We start from the raw sequence: 14,930 nt of genomic DNA on the forward strand, positions 1-14,930 counted from the left end.
CATTAGATGCCGGTTCTCGACGCGAGGTTCACCGTACACAAAGGTAACCCTCCACTGTGTTGCATCAACGTTCTCCCTGACCAGAGCATCAATGTAACGGTCATTTTTGTCCATGATCTCCACCAAATAGGACTCATGCCAGAAGAGAGCTAGTCCCCCACTCATCCCAGAACTATCAACACCATCAAAACCTTTTAAGCCAATACGAGATTGTATCCTTCTCATTTTTGAAGCTTTTTGTCTAGTCTCACAGAGAAAGACTAGCATGGGGGAATGCGACTGAGAGATCGTCGCAATTTCACGAACTGTCCGGGAGTTCCCCGCCCCCCGGCAGTTCCAACTGATGAGATTCATTGCTCCCGGCGGTGCCCCTCGAAAGAGCCCGCTGATGTAGACACATTCTTTGATTTGTTCAGACCAATAAGAACAGCATTAGCACCTATTCTAACTCTTTTTGGGTCTTGCTTGTCAAATGGGCTTGGCGGTATGACACCTCCACCCGAGCTAGCTGGAGCAATAATAGATACCGCCGGTGGAGCTTGGTTATCGTTAGCATCCCTTTTCCTACTAGGATCGCCTTCGACAGTAGTGCCCATCTCGCCTTGCTTGTTATCCACCTCCATGGCTGATTGAACCACATTACCAAAGCCTCCTCCTGAGGCAGCAGGGGAAATACCATCCTGAATCATGGAGCCTCTTCCACCACCACGTCCACTCCAGGAAGCTCGTAAATCCTTAAACACCAGTTTAGAGGCAGCATGGACACCGTCGCCGTGCGACGTATGAAGATGACCTATCATGCCACATACTGCACACCAGTCCGGTAGCCTCTCATATTTGACCCTGAAGATCTGCCTTTTTCCCTTCCTCACAATCGGCTAGCTGAGTTCTAGACGCTCCCTTGTTCTAATTTCATGAGCCACTGAAATTTCTCTTGATTGCAACCGTGACACACCAATCAAAATCGAGAACTCGGCACGTTCGGTTGCTTAAACCGACGGAGCATGTCACTGTCTAATTGATCAGACCTGACAGGGCGGGCCCGCGATGCCAAGCACGGCACGGGAAGAACAGCGGCTGCACCAGACCCGAGGCCAGCACGTGGGCGACGCACGCCGCGACGCACCGAGGCGGACGGAGGCCACAACGGCGGTCCGTCCCGGACCAAGAGAGAGACACACGGAACGCGACACGTACTGTACTACGTCAGCCGACCAAAGCTCGCCCGTGCTGCGGCCCTGAGACTCCGCGAGCGTGCAAGAGACGGTGGAGCACCCGAGGCAACCGGCGGCGTTTCCTCGCCCGGCCGCTCTCCGCCCCTCGGCGTCGCCGGTGCAAATGCCTGCGCCGCGACCGCAGCAGCGGGTTCTGCTCGTCGCGGCTGCCTGGAGCCTCGGCCTGCTCTGCCTCGCCGCCGCGGAAGGTGGAGGCGGCTCCTGCGAGCTCTCGGTCGAGCGCGGTGGCGCGCTCTATAACTTCAGCCTCGCGGCGCCGACGCCGGCCCACCGCCACGGCGTCCTCAGCGAGGATGGGTAACTTACTAACCAACCAACTGCGCGCTGCCCGTTGGCACCGCTTAATCGATAAATTGGCCACTCCTTCGCTTCGATCGGCATATGGATATGCTAGTTTGGGAGCGAGTCTGCGAGTCGCGTCATGAGATCAAACCAACCTGAACGAATTGATAGGAGATGCGTGCGATACGCTCAGGGTCCTCGTGCTTAGTGGACACGCGCTTCTCATGTTTGACGAAATGCTCGCGTGATGTTTTTTTTTTACTTGTTATCGCTGACTCAATTGTGAAGTGATGATTTCGTCTCTTGAAAAGTGGAGTACTGTAGTACTCCCTCCGTCCGGAAATACTTGTCATCAAAATGAACAAAAGAGGATGTATGTAGATGTATTTTAGTTCTAAATACATTCTTTTATATTCATTTTGATGACAAGTATTTTCGGACGGAGGGAGTATTACTACAGTGCTAGTTGCCACTTTCCCTGCCATCGGCGGGGATCGGGGTTCAGTTATTTTGTTGTTCTGGGGACCTCTTGGTTTTCACATGATGGACCGATTAGTACGTACTCCTATATACTCCCTCTGTTCCGAATTACTTGTCTTGAATTTGTCTAGATACGGATGTATCTAAACTTATTTTAGTGCTAGATACCTCCGTATGTAGACAAATCTAAGACAAGTAATTCGGAACGGAGGAAGTAGTAAGTACTCCATGTAACCTGCCTTGGTAGGGGAGCAAGATGTCTCAGGCTCTCAGCAAGTTGTTGCATTGGTGCTCTTCTTGGCTTACTTCTTGAATGTTGAAACCATGATTGAATATTCTTTACGCGATTGGCAAAGGACTTGGTATTTCGGAGCATGCAGCTTACAGTCGCCTGTATGTTTACCGTCACGTTTTCTGATCGCTATCTAAGTTCCACTCTGTCTCATAACGATGAGCATCTTGTGTTTCAGGTTTTACAAAGTGGCCATGAACGATTCAGTCATCTGGTTCCAGGTTTGTTTCGCTAGGACACTCCTTTTGTGTGATTGTTTTTGCATATGTAGTTGCTACATTTAAGATATCTACACTACAACCACTACAACCACAACTAGGTGTGGATAAAAACTGCAATGTGGATTGTTTGAAATCTCTGCGTATAATATAGCCTAGAGGTTTTCATGTACTGCCTCACCATTTTGTTATTGTTTGCAGCTCTGCGATCAGATGATATTCAACTTTGACCCACCTGTCTGTCTTCACTGTGAGGTACTCTACTGATTTATCATCCCATAATTTAATTGGAAACCTTCCTTTTATCGGTTAGCTTGTCTGTTTATGCTGGCTAGTGCATCTGTTTATTGTTCTTTCATCTGGTCTTATGTTGTGTTTACCTCAGCGGGTCGGCCTTTCTTGAGTATCTCACTTATATTTTACAAATACAAGAAATACTTCCTTAGAGTATAGCCTCCGTTTCCATTCTCATGGCAAATCACATGTACTAGTGCAGAAATGATCAGGTCATCCTGAAATTTGTAATCATCCTATCATAATGTTACTTTTTTGTTTTTCAAACTGGGTTTTCTTATTTTCTACTACAAAAAAAGAAACAGAAACAAGGTGTTAGATCAGTAGCAGTGGTAGGAGTAGCGATAATGGTTTCAATCGCAAGTACGTCACCAAAGAAAACCTACTGTGACAGTCTTGAGAACTAGTAACATCAGTGTGCTGATCTGTATACATAACAGAGACAACCAAAAACCATTATATTTGTATCAAGCAGAAGCCTAACTGCATCATAGTATATTTTGCTAATGTTGGATTTGTCTATACCTGCATCTCGATGACAGATTTCTTTTGCTTCGTTTTTCCGCCTTAACTATTTCTTTACCAAATTAGGACTGTGGTGGTCCATTGAGGTGTGGCACCCAATGCAGCGCACTTGCTTCAAATAACATTGGAGGTAGGTTTGTTCTCCTGATTGGATATATTTTCGCCAGCCTTTTCTTCTTGTACCTTACAAAGTGCATCAAGAATGGCACTGGTGGAGTGGTCGGTCAATTAAGTACTTTCCAGTATGCGTTTTCTGGTGATAATAAGCTTCCTTTAAAACTCCTTCAGTTGCAATCATTATTAAGTAGTTCCCACTTCCCACTGCATTTTCTAATGATGTTAATTATTTTTGTTTAAAATTAAATTGCAGCATTTTCTTTCTGGCTACTGGTATTAGTGACTTAGTGCTTGGAGTCTACATTTTTCTTTCTGCAGGGTATGATGTTTGTACAACCATTGGAAGGGCATCTGGATCCCATATATCTCTAATAGGTAAGAATCATGTATACATCGTACCCAAATATCCTTGCTATGTGAAGCTTACCTAGTTGTTTGTTTTTGCTGAGGGAAAAGCAGATGAAGGTAATCCACAAAAGGGTGTCATTGTCAAGATGTTTTCATCAAAGTGTTCTATTTCTGTTTTCATCTTTTGTGATTCAGCTGTAGCCCAAGTGAGTACATTTTTTAAGTTAAACTTTCTTTTGTTCTTTCCTCCGTCACTGTTGCATTCTTATTTTGTGCTGCTTTCTCCCCCCTTCTCTTTTGCAGCTACCGGATACATTCACCCAATCTGGAAGTTGTGATTACGTGAGTGCGCTATTTTTCCGTCGCAATACTTATGATATAGCATATTTCCTTTCTTTTTTCTTTTTGTTGGGAATACAGCAGATTTCTTGCAAGGCATTAATAAAATTTTACCTCACAGGTTACGGTACTTAGACACCCTTCTGGGTGTGCAAGATCAGTGTCTGATGCTGGAAATGGCTGGGGATGGTTAGGCACTTCGTTCATAACGTATGTTATGTTGAGTTGCATTTAGTTACTAAACTTCACATAGTTGCCAGACCATTGATCAACAATCCTCATGATCGCCCACTGCCAGCAAAGTTTCTCACTGCATATTGAGGTCTGGCTTGACTAATATTTAACTGCTTTGCAGAATTTTGTGCCTTCTTGGAGGATACATTCTGATTGGTGCAATCTATAGATATTATTTCCTCGGCATTCGTTCTGTAGAGGTAAAGCTAGTCTTGCACAGAGTCGTTGGTCTTAGTTTTATGCAATAAATACCACATCCATGTCATGCTAAACTCTGCTCAGTTGTTGTCATGTAGTTTAAACTCTGAACCTTTTGAGGGTACTTTCGGTCTCTCAGCTTCGTTGACAGGTTCAGCAAATTTTCTGTCCAAATTTGTGAAGCTCTGCTTGTCTTGGAGAAAGAAAATTGAGTCGGAACCACTCCCAGAGTCGAGATACCAAAATATATCTAAAATTGTACCTGAGCCAAATGTCGAGACTTGAGAGACCAAAATAATTTCAAATGGGTAATGCAAACTCAGGTTGGGAGACCAAAAGTTTAGGTCGTTTCTTTTAGGGAGTAGCTTAATTTCAGATATTCGAAATATACTTTGCAGTACTGAAAATATGGTTTCGTATGGTAATCTCAGTTTCAATCATTTTAGCTTTTGGTGGAGGAAAAAATACAGTACAATGTTCCTTGATATTTCAAATAACTAAAATTCGAAGAAACATATTCACAGAATCACGCTTCTTTCTATCACTGTCAAGAAACCACACAACTGTATACAGGGACGATGCAACTTTGTAATGGGCATTTCAAGTTATGATGCTGACGGGTGGTCACACCTGTCACTTCCATTGACATCCTTAGACGAAAAAATAAGTGTAGTTTTGTGAAACTACTTACAAGTGTAATTTCGAATGGTTTTTCCAGAAAAATGAAATTTTAAAAGCTAGTCCTGCTGTTAGGAGTAATACATTTCCCTTATTTTTCTGGATCTCTGAAGAATTACATAAGAAATAGTTACGACAGTAAAATAAACTAAGAAAGTTGATGTCATAAAAAGATGTATAAAGAGACTGCATCAAATCCATATCAAAAGATAACTGACTCATAGTGTGTCCTGTGAAATTACACCATAGCATCAAAAGATAGCTTTGCGATGATATGTGAACTGTTTCTCTGTGTGAACCATAAAAATTTACAGATTGTTGTCATGTATTGCAATTTATTAACCATTTTAATGCTCTTAAACCACATTTCTGTCTTACTTGATGTATTCTAGGCCATTCCGAACCTGGAATTTTGGATCAGTTTGCCATGGAGAATTAAGGTAAGGTCAAATAAATGTCTATTCTAATAGAACATGCTGATGTTGTGTGTGTGATTCTTTTGATCTGTACTGCTGTTTATCTCGAGACAAACCAGAATTAATGATACACAGTTTAGATCATTTCAAGGTGAGGATAATATGCAGTTACTGATGCATGGAAACAAGTTTCATTGCTAACAAATACTCCGTATCTGACATACGTCCGCATTATTTTAAATTGTTTAATTATCTGTCATTCCCAGTATAAGCCACGATCTTGTTCTCTGAAAGGGGAAATGGTGTTTGTACAGTTTACATAATCTCCCCCATTGAAAAGCTTCAGAGTTATTACTGTGATAGGATGTTTTTTTTAATGGTCACTGTGATAGGATTTTTTTTAATGGTCACTGTGATAGGATGATAGCATCAAATGTAACGTTATGGTATGTTATCTGTCCAGAGCATGTTTGTTCGTCCAAGAAGAAACTCAAGAAGTCAGAGCAGAGATACTAGAGGTCCATACACCACTGTAAACCACTGAGAAGTAGAAAAATTCAATACCAGTATTGACAGTCATACAGTGGACAAGCATATGTGGATTGGGGTGAAAGCAAAACCTTTGATCTCTGCCCATATGCCAGGTACCATCAATGAATCATGTATCTTTGTACTTGCATATTAGTGGTGGAGTATCTGAATGAGCTACTAATGGAGATAAGACCCGGTGATCATAATTAAGCCTAGTAGGTCCTTACACTACCTGCAGCGCTCTCTTTTTCTCTTCCATTTTCGGGCAGGGGGGGTGGGGGACTTTCATATATGTACAATAGTTGATGCTCGGCTATTTATTCACATGGAAATATGGAATATTCAGAATTGGTTCAATTCCAAGTGATTATGACCATAATATGACTATACTGGCCTTCCTCTCATTCAGTTTTTGAAGCCCTTGAATTTAGGATTCTTTCTTCAAAATTGGTATTAACTTCAAATTGTTCTTCCTGCTATAAATTTAGCAGCGAATTCTGTAATTGGGAACTGAAATTTGGATGTGATTACTATAAAAGTTCTATATGTTACCATGCAAGTAATACCCAGATCAAATGTGATCAGCTATATATCCTGATTTTTTTCAACGCTGTACATCCTTATGAAACTGTGTGAAGTCGGCTAGCGTGTAACAACAGTTGTGATTGATGTTGTCTGATCACACAGGTCAAAGAATGAAGTTGATCCTATGATCTGCATCATACGATGGTCCTGTGTAAAGGAACTTGTAGAATTCTGATGCATCACAGTTAGTTTGTGAGTACTGTAGACAACATGATGCTTGTGCTCTGCTTATTTACTTCTATTATAATGTGGTGTGACGTTATTATGAGTAGAGGAACCTATTATCATAGGGAAGCATGGTAATTTTGCTTCCTTGCCATTCCATCAGGCCAGAAAGTGGTGCAGCTATTTTGTTTTCATGAGCCGGCTCAAGAGGGAATCATTTTACTGGCCGTGTTTCAGAGCTGGAGCTTTCATTTTCTTTTGTACAGATAAAGATGCTTGTTTATACTCTACTAGTGGGATCTTTATGCATTTGTCATTTTCAGAATATGAACCTGCCACAGGATAGTTTCTGAGCTGCAGTAGCGTAATCGTGCTACGTGCTGTTCCTGGGCTCTGGTGCAGATGACCAGTGGTTTGGCTACAATTTAACAGATTCCCCTTTTACGGATTCATGAAATTTCCATGGTCACTTGGCCTTCTCTTGTCTGTTCTGTGCTGCATTTGTCCTTGGCAAATCAAATTCTGCGGACTCGAGTCCTTTGTGGGTATTGGAGGCTTCATTTTCGAAAGGATGGATGTAATGCAATCTGCGATGTTGTTGATCTGAATTTATGTATTGCCACTGCTGCCACAAAGATATTGATATGTGTTGATGTTTGGATCATCAAACCTAGAAGCGTTCGATGACAAATAGTTAGTTTGTGCTGCCGAATATTCTGTTCATGATGCTGTAGACTGGACGAATTATGAGGATGGCAGAAGAGTCACGGACTCGAACTGGGAAGTACTGTACGAGTGTATGCTTCTTGTGTTCTGTAGGTATAGGAGCTGACATTTTCTTCTTCTCTCTGCCGTTTTCTTTTTCATCTGCTCTTGTTTGGGGAGAATGACTATTGCGTGAACTACCGACAACTGTATCTTCTCTTTCGACCCAGCAAATAACAGAGGTGGATCTGGGTTGTGTGTACGATCGTATCATAAAAATATATATGAAAAAGTTGCTACCCTGGCCACCGCGTCACTCTGATTTGTGTTTTCTATAAGATCAAACGATCCCGGAGCAACGGATTTTATATGGCCCCTGCATAATTTACTCCGCCCTTCTCAAGTCCGATCCATTAACAAAATTTGAGCCACCTGGCACATAGACAAGCTCATTTTGTGCTCTTTGACCTGCAGATCCTCATGCTGGACTTGTCTTCCTAGGCCCAAACTCTTTTCCTTCCAATAAAATCCGAACTTTTTAATCTGGAGCTCGGACAGTTACATCACAGATTCAGTATCCTGTTGACAGCCGGACAATTCAACCTCCACTAGTGAACATCGATCACCCAGGTCAAATCGGGGTTATAAACCATCACGTAACGTGTACAATTCCAATTAGATCAGAGATTGATCTCTAGAATATCCCCTTTTGGACATAAAAGGCAACTCTCCTTGCTCCTAGACCGCATAATTAACCAGGGAATTAAGGAAGTTCATTGACGACGCCACAAGAAAGAAAGGAGGCAAAAAAGACAGAATTTGCCTCTTGGAAACCTGAAAGGAAGAGAATTTACATTGCACGAGCAGAGAAAGAGAGAAACTTGGGGAAGAAACCGCGACAGGAGGCGAGAGAGGAGAGGAGAGGAGGCCGAAGAGGATGCCTGGAGATGGACTTGACCACCGGGGCTCCTCCCCCTCCCCTCCGCCTAAATGGCGACATCTCCTCCAAATCTCGCCTCCTCCCCTTCATTATTCCTCCACCCTCGCCCCCTCCCCCTCCCCCGCCCCGTTCCCGCTCAAAACCCTAACCCTAGCGGCGCCCCTCGCCATGGCCGCCGACTACCGCACCCCCGACAGGCTCCTCCCCCCCGCCGCCGCCGCCGCAGCGGAGGAGCCGGCCCAGGACCCGCCCAAGCCGGCCATCGCCGTCGCGGGGCCGGCCGCCGCCGCGACCCACGACGGCCTGCGCTTCTGGCAGTACATGCTCGCCGGCTCCGTCGCCGGCGTCGTTGAGCACACGGCCATGTTCCCGGTCGACACCCTCAAGACGCACATGCAGGCCGCCTCGCCGCCCTGCCGCCCCACCCTCTCGCTGGGGGCCGCGCTGCGGGCCGCCGTCGCCGGGGAGGGCGGCGCGCTCGCGCTCTACCGCGGCCTCCCCGCCATGGCCCTCGGCGCCGGCCCCGCCCACGCCGTCTACTTCTCCGTCTACGAGTTCGCCAAGTCGCGCCTTTCGGACCGGTTCGGCCCCAACAACCCCGCGGCGCACGCCTCCTCGGGGGTGCTCGCCACCATCGCCAGCGACGCCGTCTTCACCCCCATGGACACCGTCAAGCAGCGGCTGCAGCTCACGAGCAGCCCCTACACCGGCGTCGCGCACTGCGTCCGCACCGTGTTCCGCGATGAGGGCCTCAGGGCGTTCTTCGTGTCGTACCGGACCACGGTGCTTATGAACGCGCCCTACACCGCCGTCCACTTCTCCACCTACGAGGCGGCCAAGCGTGTGCTCGGAGACATGGCAGCTGACGAGGAGTCGCTTGCCGTGCACGCCACTGCGGGTGCTGCCGCCGGTGCTCTAGCAGCCGCGTTGACCACACCACTCGACGTTGTCAAGACGCAGCTGCAGTGCCAGGTGAGGATCTTACACGTTTGCTTTTGCCGTCACCTTTAATGACATATAGTAGATATCATTGGAGCTGGTCTGAGTTGATTTGTGCGGCTTGCTCAGCAAATGGAGAGATTTTATGCCTGTGCTGGTGTTTCTGTTCACCTCCAAGATTCTTGGAATGACTTTTTACAGTTAAATTTTCTATTTTCCGGTGGCCCTTTGATCTGTTAGTGACTTATTGGTGATCGCTGTCCTTATAGGGTGCTCTGTACCATTAATGTTGAAGAGCTAATGATACAAGGAGCATCTTTTCGGTCGCGATAATGCTAAACTTGGGCCTCTTCTAAAGCTGCAGTCTTTTCACCTATGGAACATTAACTGTGTCGTGGCGCTTTCTGCTAGGAAAAATCAAAACAAATTAGTATAGACTCAAGGTGTGAGTTTTATGCCACCTTACCCTATTTGAAATGACATCGACAACAGCTGACCTTACAAGGTTTTGATGGAAATGTTGATGAGAAGTTACAAATGGTTGGTGAATCACATTAATAATATTGTAGTTGTAATAACTTGGAACGTAATTGCTAATAACATATCAATATCCTCAGCTTCTCACTATCATTTATAGTAGCATTCTCTTTGACATGACACACCGATTGTCTTATGCATACTTATGTGTCTTGTAGATCCGTTGTCATTATCGATCCATCACTGGTAGTTCAGCTCATTGAACTTTAATGAGCTGGTCTGAGTTGATTTGTTGCGGCTTACTCAGCAAATGGGGAAATTTTATGCCTTTTCTGGTGTTTCTGTTCACCTCCATGATTCTTGGAATGACTTTTTACAGTTAACTTCTCTATTTTCCAGTTGCACTTTGATCTGTTCCTAAATTTTCTATTCTGTCCTTATAGGGTGCTCTGTAGCATTAATGTTGAAGAGCTAGTGATGTAAGGAGCATCTTTTCAGTCGCGATAAGTGCTAACTGACCAGTTAGATATAGATATGCTGAACTTGGGCCTCTTCTGAAGCCGCAGTCTTTTTTCACCTATGAAACATTAATTGTGTCGTGGCGCTTTCTGCTAGGAAAAATCAGAACAAATTACTAGAAGATTCAAGGTGTAAGTTTTAGGCCACCGTAACCTGGTTGAAATGACATCAACAGACAGCTGACCTTACAAGATTTTGATGGAAATGTTGATGAGGAGTTACAAATGGTTGGTTGTCACATTAATGATACTGTAGTTGTAACTTGGAAAATTTGTGCTAATGTCATCTCAGTATCCTCAGCTCCTCACTATCATTTGTAGTACTCCCTCTGATCTGAATTAATTGACGTAGCCTCTATACAATGTAAGCGGGATCGGCGGGAATACTTAGTTTGACATGACACCGCGATATTCTTGTGCGTACTTATGTAGCTTGTAGAGTCATTATCGATCCATCACTGGTAGTTCAGCTTATTGAACTTCTACCTTTATTAATTTTATATGATGGGGCACGACTATCCCTAGTTCAGTTAATTGAAAAATATGTTATTCTTATGTGTTACTCCCTCTGTTCCTAAATATAAGTATTTTTAGAGATTTCAATAAGGACTACATACGGATGTATATAGACATATTTTAGAGTGTAGATTCACTCATTTTGCTCCGTATGTAGTCCGCATTGGAATCTCTAAAAAGACTTGTATTTAGGAACGGAGGGAGTACATACACACATAGAGATTGTGTTAGCAATCTCTTGGTCTTTAGGCATAAGGGCTTGTATGTTTCCTTTCTATGCATCCATTTATGTGTCCCTTTGGTACTAAATAAATGTGAACCTCGGTGTACTACATGGACTCCGTCAGCCCACACACAACAGAGAGGAACACACACAAATACTCCCTCCGTCTCATAATATAAGACGTGTTTTGACACTGTCATAGTGTCAAAACACGTCTTATATTATGGGACAGAGGGAGTACATGATAAGGGAAGATGCAAGTTATGGCCACCTTGAAATATTCCCTAAAACCTATAGAGTAATTGGCTACCATGAAAACTTATAGAGTAGGTCATTTGGTACAACCGCACAATATAACATGGATTAAAGATCAAGTTTCATATACTTAACTAAATTTGCCAGTTATATTACTAGTGTTGTTTTCTGTAGCTAAATAAATAGGGCTGTCAAACCCTTCTTATGTGTGGTCTAGTCAGCAGTTGCTTTATATCATCGTTCCATGCATGTTATCATCTTTCTATTTTCCTAGCACATTTTCAACTTTGGATAACTTCCTCATTTTTGTGTTTACATGAATGTCATCCACCTGTTTTTACTTCCAAGGTAATAACAGTGTTCTCTTTTTGTCTGTGGTCAGGGTGTATGCGGCTGTGAACGCTTTGCTAGTAGCTCTATAGGAGATGTGTTTAGAACGATTATAAAGCGCGACGGATACGTTGGGCTCATGAGGGGATGGAAGCCGAGAATGCTGTTCCACGCACCAGCAGCTGCCATCTGCTGGTCCACATACGAAGCCTCGAAGTCGTTCTTTGAAAGATTTAATGAGAAAAGGAGAAAATAGTTGGAGCATTTCTTGGAAGTGATTGTGTTTTTCTGGAAGCCAAGTGCTTCCTTGCTGTGGCGTGTCCTCGGCTGATGAAAGAGGCAGTGCCTAGATACAGTTGTGTGCAGCAGAGGATCCATTTGGAATGATGCACCGTGCATCGAAATTTGTCCAACGATGATCTGTCTGTACGTTGTATTTCTTTTCTTTTTGGCTGAGTTATATGTATCATTTTTCCAGCCTGTGGTCGGGATAGCAAATGCCAGAATAATTTTGCCCTAGTTTTTCAGGATCATTGAGCATACTGTATGGCCTTTGTGTCAGATTCTTGATAAAGTGAAATGAGATTTTGGTTCTGTTACAATTTCCCGCTTCTTTTGTTCTCGTCACCATATGTTGTGAAGAACCCTGATGTGTGCCTGAATATATTGTCCAGTAAGCTAACGCTGGGTGTAAAGGTCAGAACGAGATGCATATACTTGTTGAGCGATTCTGCCATCCAAGCACCAGTGGTCTAGTGGTAGAATAGTACCCTGCCACGGTACAGACCCGGGTTCGATTCCCGGCTGGTGCAATTTTTTTTTCCTTTCGATCATTCTCTTGTGGACGGCGATGCCCAAATCAGAACACCTTCTTCACCAAACTCCCGTTTGGCTTGGCTTTGGTTTGTGTTTTCCAGTCCATTTTTCTGTTTTTACGTCATGTGGTCGTTGCATTTTCTGTTTATTTGTTCACATAGTCATCACTGTGATCAGGTCCCCAGGAAACAGAAGTCAACCTGGACCAGGTCCCCAGGTTGAATTGGCACTCTTAACTTCGATCCCGGTCTATTCCAAACCCTCTAAACACGACGCCCGCTCATGTCGCACCCCCGCTCGCCCGCGACTTCCCCATTGCACCGCGTTGACCTCGCCGTGCGCCTCCCCGGCGGTGACCCCCAGCCCTCGCCCATGGCATCTAGTAGCGGATGATCCTCGCCACACCGCGCGTCCCTTCCGTGCGTCCCTTCCGCGTACGGACACGAGCATTGGTCTCGTAATTGGGGCATCCCCTACTAGATTGGGCGGGATAAACGGCGCTGTTGCGTCGATCCTGAGATCCACTGATGGATTCGGACGGCGAAGCATCGGACCAGGAGATCAGGCGTCTCATGGTGGAGCTCGTCCGCAGGGAGAGGGCGGCTACAAGAGCGGCGAGAAGAGCGCAAAGAGCGGATCGAGATGTGGCGATGGCGAGGATGAATCTCGCGCTACGAGCAGTGTGTGGGACCACGGAGATGGAACAACAAATCACCCCCGACTTGATCCTGCCTGGGTCGCGGAAGAAGCTGTATCCACTTCAAGGATTCATCGGATGAGGTTGAGATTGTTCAGATCCGAGATTTGACCAATTTTGTGTCGTGGCCTGCTTCAGGGTCTGGTATGTTTCGTCATGCTGCCTCTAATTTGCGTTGTAATTTTGGTGCTGGTTTGACCTCTCGCCGTCGAAGATCGACGTCGCCGCCGCCGTTCATGGTGCCGCCCTCACAAGAATTGGGGAGGAGCGGGGGCGGGATGGTTGTGAACGGGCCCCAGGGTCAGCCTCTATCGACGTTTAGACCGTTGGATGTGTCCTCATACGATCCTGACTGTTGATTGCGGGAAACAGTTGCCAACCCAACCTTGAGAGACATATATTCCCCGACATGTGCGTGCCCCTAATCCCCAGGCTGCTAGGGTTCGTCGCTGCCCCCTGCGCCGCCATCGTGAATCCAATACTCTAGTCTAGATCAACCGCGATCTGTTTGCTAAGGGAGAGTTCTTTACGGCATATTGTTTTCCTATCGGTCCTTCAGACCATCTGTTTGAGCCCAAGCAATTTAGCTCCTCGTGCGATTTTTGGTCGTAGAAGACCGAGAAACCTCCGTTTGTTGTTGTTGTCAAGAAGATGGCTGGGGCTAGGCAGAATCAAGGTGCTAGAGGGGGGAGATATGGAGCTGGCCGTAGCCGCATTGACACTGCTCGCCCTCCAGCCCCTGTGCAGCAACAGCCTGTCGCCGCTCAAGTGAATCCTGTTTGGGCGCCAATCTCCTCACCATTGCCTTCTCAGCATGCCCCTCCCATTTCCATCTATGCCAAACCTCCCATTGTTCCACTTGGAGCTAGTTCTCCCAGTATGCTACACCCAGCTATGAACCAGATCTACACTGGTTTTCCTACCTCTAATTACCAATTCCCCCAAATGGCTCCATGGATGCAACAACCTCAATCGCATTCCCCCTACATGCCACCATAAAATCTTCCTGTGTAGTACCGACAACCTTTCTAGCAATCTGTCAGTACTGGCAGTGGTGCTTCTCGAGGGAGTGGTCAAGCTGGGACTGTGAAAAACAAGAAGGAAGCTAAGGCTGGTGCTAAGCAAAAGCAACTTCTTGCTGCCTCTGGGCCCAATGATAGCTCCACTGCTCAAGTTTGTGCAGACTCTGATGGACATATGGTGGATCCTAAATATATAGGTGCTATTTGCTAAAATTGTGGCCTCCCTGGTCACTTTGTTGGCATGTGCTCCATTCCTCAGGTTTGCTTCATTTGTAAAAGCCCTGGTCACCATATGGTGTTGGGGAACGCAGTACTTTCAAATTTTTTCCTACGCACACGCAAGATCCATCTAGGTGATGTATAGCAACGAGAGGGGATAGAGTGTTGTCTACGTACCCTCGTAGACTGTAAGCGGAAGCGTTATGACAACGCGGTTGATGTAGTCATACGTCTTCACGATCCGACCGATCCTAGCACCGAAGGTACGGCACCTCCGCGATCTACACACGTTCAGCTCGGTGACATCCCACGAACTCTAGATCCAGCTGAGTGTCG

At 45.4% G+C, this 14,930-nt stretch overlaps 2 protein-coding genes and 1 non-coding gene across 5 annotated transcripts; all 3 read left to right on the top strand.

Moving 5' to 3' along the window:
• The first annotated feature begins 1,095 nt into the window (after nucleotides 1-1,095).
• On the top strand, nucleotides 1,096-7,466 carry LOC123085611 (uncharacterized). Of its 3 annotated transcripts, XR_006439836.1 has the most exons (12): nucleotides 1,096-1,532; nucleotides 2,468-2,510; nucleotides 2,709-2,762; nucleotides 3,393-3,456; nucleotides 3,762-3,818; nucleotides 3,900-3,997; nucleotides 4,095-4,133; nucleotides 4,252-4,340; nucleotides 4,486-4,564; nucleotides 5,633-5,680; nucleotides 6,120-6,300; nucleotides 7,261-7,466. XR_006439836.1 is itself a non-coding variant. In XM_044507272.1 (11 exons), exons 1-11 carry the CDS (start codon nucleotides 1,339-1,341, stop codon nucleotides 6,198-6,200), a joined length of 846 nt encoding a protein of 281 aa, XP_044363207.1. In that variant the 5' UTR covers nucleotides 1,097-1,338; the 3' UTR covers nucleotides 6,201-6,750. The 3 variants fall into 3 exon arrangements, 2 of the variants coding, with proteins under 2 accessions (XP_044363207.1, XP_044363208.1); XM_044507272.1 differs by lacking the exon at nucleotides 7,261-7,466 and having other exon boundaries at nucleotides 1,097-1,532; nucleotides 6,120-6,750; XM_044507273.1 differs by lacking the exon at nucleotides 7,261-7,466 and having other exon boundaries at nucleotides 1,100-1,532; nucleotides 3,903-3,997; nucleotides 6,120-6,750.
• An 897-nt stretch (nucleotides 7,467-8,363) lies between these two features.
• On the top strand, nucleotides 8,364-12,442 carry LOC123085609 (mitoferrin). Its single transcript, XM_044507271.1, has 2 exons — nucleotides 8,364-9,554; nucleotides 11,893-12,442. The coding sequence occupies exons 1-2, from the start codon at nucleotides 8,580-8,582 to the stop codon at nucleotides 12,094-12,096; spliced, it is 1,179 nt and encodes a 392-aa protein (XP_044363206.1). The 5' UTR covers nucleotides 8,364-8,579; the 3' UTR covers nucleotides 12,097-12,442.
• A 139-nt stretch (nucleotides 12,443-12,581) lies between these two features.
• Nucleotides 12,582-12,652, top strand: TRNAG-GCC (transfer RNA glycine (anticodon GCC)). The gene has a single exon. It is a non-coding gene; the product is annotated as a tRNA-Gly (tRNA).
• The last annotated feature ends 2,278 nt before the right edge of the window (nucleotides 12,653-14,930 follow it).

This window comes from Triticum aestivum, chromosome 4A (genome assembly GCF_018294505.1).
Source record: "Triticum aestivum cultivar Chinese Spring chromosome 4A, IWGSC CS RefSeq v2.1, whole genome shotgun sequence".
Classification (NCBI taxonomy): Eukaryota; Viridiplantae; Streptophyta; class Magnoliopsida; order Poales; family Poaceae; genus Triticum; species Triticum aestivum.